Source organism: Zootermopsis nevadensis, unplaced genomic scaffold (assembly GCF_977971745.1).
Source record: "Zootermopsis nevadensis isolate Lab colony 2312 unplaced genomic scaffold, Znev_1.0 Znev_ptg000021l, whole genome shotgun sequence".
Taxonomy (NCBI): Eukaryota; Metazoa; Arthropoda; class Insecta; order Blattodea; family Termopsidae; genus Zootermopsis; species Zootermopsis nevadensis.
The window spans coordinates 13,778,360-13,787,850 of record NW_028259153.1 but is presented as its reverse complement, the minus strand read 5'-3'; the positions used below and the strand labels follow the sequence as shown (position 1 = coordinate 13,787,850).

Sequence of the window (9,491 nt, the reverse complement as noted above, 5' to 3'; positions counted from 1 at the left end):
ATGCACCTTGGGTAGTCTTGTTTTGTTTTGCTGATGAGGGTGGAGTAGAGTAGAGTAGAGAGTAGAGTTTATTTACATTCCATAGATCCTTCTTAGGACTCAACCAAAGGATGTAGAACATGTCATTTCATACAATATACATACACTTCACAACTTTCAACACAAGTACAAGAACGTATTTCCCATATCAATGTACATAAATTTCCGATTCTGCAATACAAGTATGAAAAATAATTTTACAAATTAAAAACATAAACCTCAGAATTTTAAATATAAATACAAAACTTGCTTTACATATACGTAGATTATGGATATAAAGCTTAAACATTTTCAGCAGAGATGAAATCATCTACAGAATAGAAGGAGTGAGTAAAGAGGTAATCTTTCAATGCAGGCTTGAATACCTTTATATCATAATTTAGACTTTTAATTGTTGGTGGAAGATTATTATATTGGTGTATATTATTATATTGGTTTATAGTTATTTCCTCTGCAGTGCATGATTCATAAATCCTAGGATTTATGAAGACATGTGTGGATGCTCTCCCAGAACAAACTTCATCTTTATCCGACAGTGGTTATGACGACAGCATTATTTTTATTTACCAATTTATTATTTTATTTGTGCCACCAAGGAGACTAGTAATGGCAGACAATGGTAGTGTGCCCATTTGGCCTTAGAAGCGGCAAGTTTCTTGCCATATTTCTTCCGCTGAAATATGAATCATCTCAGTAGAAAAAGAAGCACTCCTAAATCTTTACTAACCTACATACAGAATAAGCAACACATTCGCTCTGCTATAGTTACACTGTCATCTGTGCTTTATGCGTAAGTAATTCAGGCATTCGTTCACAGATGTCGAATGTGACGTCTTTAAGGCGCACAGCAGTGGTGATGGATATTTTGTAGCATACAAGAGTAAACAGGATTTATATGTTATGTATTGTGCAAGTATGCGACACGTTAAAACAAATATACTTATTTAATTCAGTTTGTGTAGGTAAGTCGTAGTCTTGGGATCAGGTAGATTGTGGTTTCTCATGGGCGTGTGTTACGTGTACTTCACGTTTTCACGGCGGCGAGTTTGAAGGTGACTGTCTTGGGATGTTGCATTTGCAGTGTGATCCACCCTTCTCCCATTGGCTTCCTTGCTGTCAGCCTCTTTCCCACTGGTCTGGCCAAGGTTTTGCCTTGTCTAGCTGGTTCCTATATCAAACCAATTTATCACCCAGCTTATTCATCGCCCTCTGAAACGTCGGTAAACTTAGAGCAGACCACAAGGCACAGTATCGCGGAAGTCAGTCGTGTGTTATGTCTTGCATTCAACTTTAAAGTCCCAAGTACAAAGTTTTGTCCACTTATTGGAATTAGAGGATATTTATAAAAATAAAACTGATTTCTTGACATACCTGTGTTGTGTTAAGTGTATTCAGGGTAGGAATAGAATGGACTGTTCCTCCAATAACACACTTGGCTTTTCAGTTTTCATGGCCACAGCTGTCCTGTATTGGATTCCTTTTCCGGTTCATAGTACCCCCTTTTCATCCTGTTATCCAGCTTTGGTTGGAGAGGTGTTTTTAAATAAATGTTTACATTGGTGATAGTTATTAGATTACATTGCTGATTTGCCCATTTGATTTAAACTTGTCACTTGATATGTCACTGCACTGTTTCTCAGACATTTTATATTACTTTCATTGCTTTTCACTTCCAAAGTACATTTTATTATTAAGTTAATGTTTCTGGACTGTGTGTATTAAAATTAATTACTTTTGGTATGGGGCAGGGAAATGTAGGTAGATTTAGTTTTATGTTTGTTCTTACTTTGCAGCTCATTCTTGATGGTAATTGCAATAGGATTTGAAGGTAGTGCCAACAAACTTGGTATTGGTATCGTGCATAATGGAGTGGTCTTGTCCAATTGCAGGCGGACATACATCACTCCACCTGAAGAAGGTAATGCTCATATAGCATAAGGCTCGCTGTGTGAATCATAATTTGTGGCAAACCATATTTATCTGTTTTTAGCTTTGGGTGTCAGATAGTAAGATACTTCCAGATGTATCTCCCAAGAAACATTACCACTTGTTTTTCAAGAAATGATAACATGATACTTCAGCAAAACTGTATTCTGTGTGTCAGTTGCTAATGCTGATTGAAATATCATAAGTAGTTCGTTAATTATGTAAAATAATATCTATAAAACATATCTGTCATAAATTTGCAGTGGCTGAATTGAAAAACAAAAGAATTTTGTGTTCATAAATATACTGTAATGTGTGAAACATTAAGTTAATGACCATGAACTATTTGCTGCATCATTTAAATTCATTGTATCTTTATGCTATTAAGCCAGTTAATTTAAATGCTCCTTGTATACAATATATGAATACATTAAGAGCAGCAGGGGATATTTCATTTTACTGAATTCTTTATTAGGTACATCATAGTGTTTAGCAGGTTGTGTGCACTGTTACCACTGCATTATCGACCTTATCATTTTCCATCTGAGTACCTAACCATGTTATGTACAGGTTGTGTACACTGTTACTAAAGCATTTATACCACATTTTAATCATCTCTGAGTTAGACAAAGTGTGTTTTCAGGCTGTCCAACAATTATTCTGATGCCTAATTTAGGGACATGGTTGTGTGCATATTCCAGCTATTACACACCATTATAATTAGGACAAGTTGTTATTTACAGTGCTCCTTACTTATATGTAGCTGTAGCAGTAATTGATCTTGGCATGAATCAGTTTATGTCCATATGACACTGTGCAACTGAATAGGTTGGGTGATTAATGCTCTGTACTTGTATTTCTAGGAGGTTTCTAATTTGAACATAAACTATAATGTTATGATAGTATGCACATAATTTTGTTGGAATAAAATGCTAAAAGGTTTAAAGGCCTGAGTTTTTTTATTAATTATCCTGCATAGTTTGCATAGTGTGGAAGAGGTAATAAATGGTGAATTTGGAAAGAAATGGTCCTGCTGTGTTGTAAGGTACTGTCCCAGCATTTTCCTGGAGGGACTAGGAAAACAATTGGAAACATAAGTCAGAATATGGCCAAGAATCAAACTGGAGATCTCCTGAGTATGAATCAGGAGTGATAACCACTACACCATATTATTCTGTTAAAGGTTAAAGATGTGTGCTGTTGATTTGGAATAAATGTGTGTAGGTTTTTTGCCAAGGGAGACAGCCCAGCATCACCGGTCTCTTGTACTTGCTGTGCTGTCACAAGCGTTGCGGGAAGCTGCAGTTACACCAGAACAGATTGATGTAGTTTGTTACACCAAAGGTCCTGGCATGGCACCATCACTCCAGACAGTGGCAATAGTGGCAAGAACAATTGCTCAGCTTTGGAACAAACCAATAATTGGTGTTAATCACTGCATTGGACGTATCCTTCAGTAAACTAATTCCTGACACTTTTTTTCAGTCTAGTTTTCTGTCTACAGAAAGGAGGTGTATATGTGTCTCTGTGTATGTTAGTCACTTGCTAATAACTTATAAACCAATTAACAATTGTGTTTTTTTAAATGTTATATGCCATTGGAAGCTACTCATTTTTGTATTACTTATTTCCCCAACATGGCAGCTACATGGATGCTACCTGTTTTGTCCATCTCATCCCCATGATTTGGACATAATCATGATCATCCAAATAACATTTACAGAGGACATGATACCAACACAGATCCTTAACATTTGGCAGACATAGAAATGGGAAGGATGATAACTGGAAGTGATAACCCAATAGTGCTGTATGTCAGTGGTGGCAACACACAAGTGATTGCCTATTCTAGAAACAGATACAGAGTCTTTGGGGAAACAATTGACATAGCCATAGGCAACTGCCTGGACAGGTTTGCAAGGGTGCTGAAACTGTCCAATGATCCCAGCCCAGGATACAATATTGAACAGCTGGCAAAGAAGTTAGTACTTCATATTACTGCTGTCATTGTTTGTCAGACGAAATTCATTGGTTTATTTCCTCTCAGTTGGTCACTTATGGAATTTGAAGTTGTGGCTTTCTTATTATACCATCTTCATCACCATTATGTAGTCACTGAACATATTTTAAACAATATATATATGTTATCATCATGTATGTCATGTAAGATTTAAATGATTGCCAGTACATTCATATTTTAAATATCTCTGTTTTTTCTGATAGTGATCTGTCAGTTCACTATTTTGCTGTATCATGTTGTGTATTCATGTGTTACTTAATTATAACATTTTGTGTACTGTTGCTTGTTTATAACCTATTAAGTATGTGCAGTTTTGCAGACCTTTGATAAAGTTTGTGTTGTGTTAATCAGCCCTAAAACATGTTTAGTGACTGCAAAGAATGTTGACCAAATTGATGAATTAAAAAATTGGTGGTTATTTATAAGTTCTAGTTTTGTGTATTCAAAGGAATCCACTAAGAGTCCTTGGTGTGTTATTTTGATGTGCGCTGAGAAGTTTTGAGTATCTTATATGATTTTCATTCCACTTTCAAGTCTATTCCATGCAGTGTGCAGCACTTTTTCACTTACTAAAGTAGCCTCATTACAATGTGATAATACTGTGAACTTCTGTTTGTTTGTTTTTTCTTCTAGCTACTATTGGATATTAATGTTTGTTTTTCACTCTCCAGAGGCAAGAAGTTTTTATCACTGCCATATGTCGTAAAGGGGATGGATGTATCTTTCTCTGGAATTCTCTCATACATTGAGAAACAAAGTTATCAACTTTTAAAGAGTGGGGAATACGCTCCAGAAGACCTGTGTTTTTCTCTCCAAGAAGTACTATTTGCAATGCTGGTAGAGACCACAGGTAGGTTGCTTTTAAATCTGAGGGACGCAGTGTTTGTTAGTTCAGGAAGATTTTGTCTAATTACATTAGATGAGGGTATCATGTGGAGCTGTAAAACATAGGACCCATTTTATGCAGGTTCTCATACCTTTTTCAGACTTATGTTTTCATGGTTTTCCATAACATTGTGGATAGCGCTTCCATTCTCTTGCAACTGTCACCATCTGTCTGCCATAAGAAGTATGCACATTAAAATTGTCTGATAACTATTTCTATCATCAAACCACTACTGTGACATTGTGTTGTTGTCCTTTGATATTGCAGAACGAGCAATGGCTCACTGTGGCTCTCAAGAAGTTCTCATTGTTGGTGGTGTTGGTTGTAATTTGCGTCTGCAGGAAATGATGGAGACTATGTGTCATGAGAGGGGAGCAAAGCTGTTTGCAACAGATGAGAGATTTTGCATTGATAATGGAGTGATGATTGCCCAGGCTGGTTTTGAAATGTTCAGGACTGGTAACTTGACGAAGTGGGATGAAACAACAGTTACCCAGAGGTGAGAACTTTGGTACAGCATAGGACTGTAGTGAGTAGTGGCATTGCATAAAGTCTCTCCTAACTTATGATCAAACACTACTTCATGCATTGCATTACATGCTTACAGATGAGATTGCTGACTGATCCATGATGATATAACTGTGTCTGTATTGGAGGTAATGCATTACCTAATTGTAGATTATGTAATCATGGTTGTGTAACCATTACATTTGGTGTGGTGGAAATGCCACTGTCTATTTACAGAAGTCTAGTGGTGATGTTATATCTTGCGCAGAGTGCAACTATTCCTCCTTGTCTTGAAAGTGGCTTGCACTTTTTCTTCTGAAACCTTGCTTTGGCAACAAGGAGGGGATGAAATTCTCTGTTCTATAGCTCTGTCTAATATTAGGAGAGAATATAGATGTTCTTGGGAGCATATCTGAGCAGGGGAATGTGGCAGAGGGTGAGAATCTAGAAGAATGAAAGCTGGATATTTGATTAGGGCTGCACTTCTAGGAAATTGACTGAATGCTCTGAGGACTACTTTTATTCATACACATTAATGAGCACTAACACTCTGTTTGTCTCTTACTAGTATTAATATATTACACTCGAATACTACCGGGTCTACAATTTATGAGACTCGGGGCGTGCTTGCATTGCGTGGTCAGCCGACGCTCTGTTGATGTGGGCGGGACTTGTGCACGTTCTTCCCATGAGTCACAGGCGAATCAGTTTCAGTGCCGCTAGTAACAGCGAACTACGAATATTTCTCGTCACTGATACATGTTATTACATTAATTGTTCTTACCTTGAATCACAAAAGATGTTCAAAGTGACTTCCTTGTGCTTGCAGGCAACCTTCAAATCTCGTTAACATGTGAGATTTGAAGTTGCCTGCTAGCACAAGTAAGTCACTTTGAACGTCTTTTGTGATTTAAGGTAAGAACAATTAATGTAATAACATATATTAGTGACGAGAAATATTCATAGTTTGCTGTTACTAGCGGCACTGAAACTGATTCAGTGTTCACCCACTGGAAGAACGCGCACAACTCCCGCCCACATCAACAGAGCGCCGGTCGACCATGCAATACAAGCACACCCCGTGTCTCATAAATTGTAGATCCGGTACTTATAAAATGTTCACTCTTTTAAACTTAAATTATCATTTCACTTTATAATTAGGCAGCTGTGGTTAAGAAGGATTTTGAATACGAGGCGTGTCCACAAAGTAAGTTTCCCACTCGTCCCACAGCTAGCAAACCTTATATTGCGCGAAGCGACTGTGCGTACGTGATAGAGCAATGACGTAGCATGGCGCATGCACTAACGGTACTTCCCGCGTTCTCACAGTAGCATCGTTGCAGCTGTTGAAGATGGAGGTTCTTATTCCAGCTCCCGCCGACTGTGAAGTGCGGTCAGTGATAACGCTAGGCCGCACACGGCTCGACGGACAGCAAGTCTCCTGCAGGAGTTCAGCTGGGAGGTGTTTAATCATTCACCCTACAGCCCGGACCTCGCTCCCAGTGATTTCCATCTTTTCCTACACCTCAAGAAATTCCTGTCCGGTCAGCGTCAGCGTTTTGAGAATGACAGAGAGGCGGAGATGGTTGTCACACAGTGGTTCCAATCCCAGGCGGCAGACTTCTACAACACAGGTATTCAAAAGTTGGTCCCACGGTATGACAAATGTCTCAATTCCGGTGGCGAATATGTTGAAAAATAGCTGGACACTTGCTGTATCTGTTGCAATAAATATTTCCATGAAATTGTGTTTTGTTTCTGTAAACGGCCCCAGGGAAACTTACTTTGTGGACGAGCCTCGTATGTCTGTTTCTTCATACCTGCCTAGAGAGAGTGTAATAAGAGCAACTCAGAACACATCTGTTTGGAAGTGCATAGAGAAAATTCCCAAGAATACATTTATGGAAAATAATTGCTTGCTCTTTTCCCCACATAGAAGCAGTTTATGGAGAAACCCATCCATTTAGGTTCTTCCAAATCCTATGTAACTGTTATTTTCAACGTTGTTGAAGTACATTATATAGATGACATTGAGAGGTAAGCCAGAAATACTGTACTGTGGGAGAGAAGTTGTTGGAATATCGCATAGTTGCTAAATTCCTTCTCCTGGGCTATTAAGATAAAACGATATCTAAAAACTAATGATCTGGTGTGTATAAAATATGTATTATATATTATTTATATTATGTACAGAAGGAAATTCACTAGCTAATTCTGTAAGTTCAGACCATATGTTAATAGCCATTACATCTGGTCTGCAGAAAATGCTACTAAGAAGACAGAGTAATGGCAATTTAAACATTGTATGTTTTCTGTAGTAAGTGCAACTATCTACTTCAAGAATATTGAGTTAAGTTGACATAACCTTTTTGGCTAGTGTGGAGGAAATGCCACTACCAAAATTCCATTAGACCAGGTTATGGCAGTATAACTTTTACATCAAATGAAGAGAAAACTAAGCTACTTGAATAAGAATCCGAGTTATGTTGGTATTGGTATAGCCATTACACGTTTTGGGAATAAATGCCATAAGGTAGTCTAATTAATCTGAATGCAATTGTACTTGTTCCAGGTATCGCACAGATGCTGTGGAGGTTACCTGGAGATGATAAATCAGCTGTTACATATTGTCAGACATTTGTATTAATTAATGTAAAAACATGTTTTACTCTTAAGAATGTTCTGTCATCACATGTGGTCTTGTTGGATGTTGAAGTACGCAGCCATTATATCAAAATGTAAAGATTAATATGTTGAGGATACAGGAGTCTCTTGTGTTTAGGAAAGAAATTGGTCTTACAGCATGCTTTGCTTGTATGCCCCTCATATTTCCTTTCCTTATGTTTCTTAGATCACTTACTATAGTTGTAGGAAATATTTTGACATTTCAAATGCCTGGACAGCCTTGTCGTTAATTATTTTTGATAATCAGTATACCTCACTAGGTGTAACAGGCTAAAAGTTCTTGTTGGTTTCAGGATATTTTTAAATTATGGGAAGTTACTGTTGTTCAGAGTTAGCATTTGACTGAGATATTGTAATCCTTGCATGATTATGTAATGTGATATAAACTCAGTTCTCATATTTTTGATCTATGTCAAAACAAACATTTTGTGTTAAAGTCTATTTTGTTATAGAGTAAATTTTATTTGTTATTACAAGTGTCTGTTATTCTGTAGGCTTTTGATTATTTTTTTAAGAATGAAAAAATGAAATTTTAATATGAATAGACAAGTACAAATTATGTGCAATCTATGGAAATTAATTTTGATTAGATGGTAGTTGAAAATTTGACAGATGACATTGAAACACCTCAGCGTTATTTATAATCAGTATTGAAATCTACCTTAGAAATGTTCACAATCAACATTTTTACTATTGTTTAGCTTTGGCATTGAATGTTGAATGTTGAAGTTGTTCCTATCTTTCAGCAAACATTGAAGTTGCCATCAAACCATTAAGGTATATTATTTAAACATTGCATCACATGTTTTGGCATATGGTGAAAATCAAATTTTAATTTTTAATTATCAAATTTGTTTTGAAGTTTATTGCAGTGCATAATTAAGTGGTAAAGTTTAATATTAGATTACATCAGATAAAAAATGTATATAGAATATAACTTTTATTTAGGAGTAAATTAGGAATAACATTTTCAAGTGTAATTCACATATTTGCTATTGTTGTAAGGAGTTCATGCTAGTGTGCTTGTAAGTCTGTTGAAGATTTGTTGGAGGCTCCTATGGAATATATGAAGAAATATGAGGTATAAAACTAAAATTGGATATACAGATGTCTTCCACAAGATTATATGGTATAAGGGGATATATGGTTTGACAGCTTGATATGTACAGACCCTCTAATAGAATATAGAATGAGTATTATGAGATTGAAGTATAATAATAGTATATGTGTCTAACTGTTAATTGAAGAGATTGATTAGAAAAATATTGTGTGGACTGGTGGAGTTGAGAAACCATGATGGAATTAACTGGGTAAATTACAGAAGATAAATGATTACTTATGTGGCAGTTTAATCAGAACAGAGGCTTTAATAGTGTTTATCAGGTATGGTACAATAGCCAGATTATTTTTAAGCTGCAGAAATCAGTC

At 36.5% G+C, this 9,491-nt stretch overlaps 1 protein-coding gene across 5 annotated transcripts; it reads left to right on the top strand.

Moving 5' to 3' along the window:
- Positions 1-839: 839 nt before the first annotated feature.
- Tcs3 (Probable tRNA N6-adenosine threonylcarbamoyltransferase Tcs3) lies at positions 840-9,267 on the top strand. 5 transcript variants are annotated; one of them, XM_022067885.2, is made up of 7 exons: positions 840-1,001; positions 1,833-1,957; positions 3,190-3,411; positions 3,727-3,946; positions 4,657-4,835; positions 5,139-5,370; positions 7,951-9,267. In XM_022067885.2, exons 2-7 carry the CDS (start codon positions 1,843-1,845, stop codon positions 7,985-7,987), a joined length of 1,005 nt encoding a protein of 334 aa, XP_021923577.2. In that variant the 5' UTR covers positions 840-1,001; positions 1,833-1,842; the 3' UTR covers positions 7,988-9,267. The 5 variants fall into 5 exon arrangements, 4 of the variants coding, with proteins under 4 accessions (XP_021923577.2, XP_021923578.2, XP_021923580.2 ...); XM_022067886.2 differs by having other exon boundaries at positions 843-1,091; XM_022067888.2 differs by lacking the exon at positions 840-1,001 and adding an exon at positions 1,318-1,341.
- The last annotated feature ends 224 nt before the right edge of the window (positions 9,268-9,491 follow it).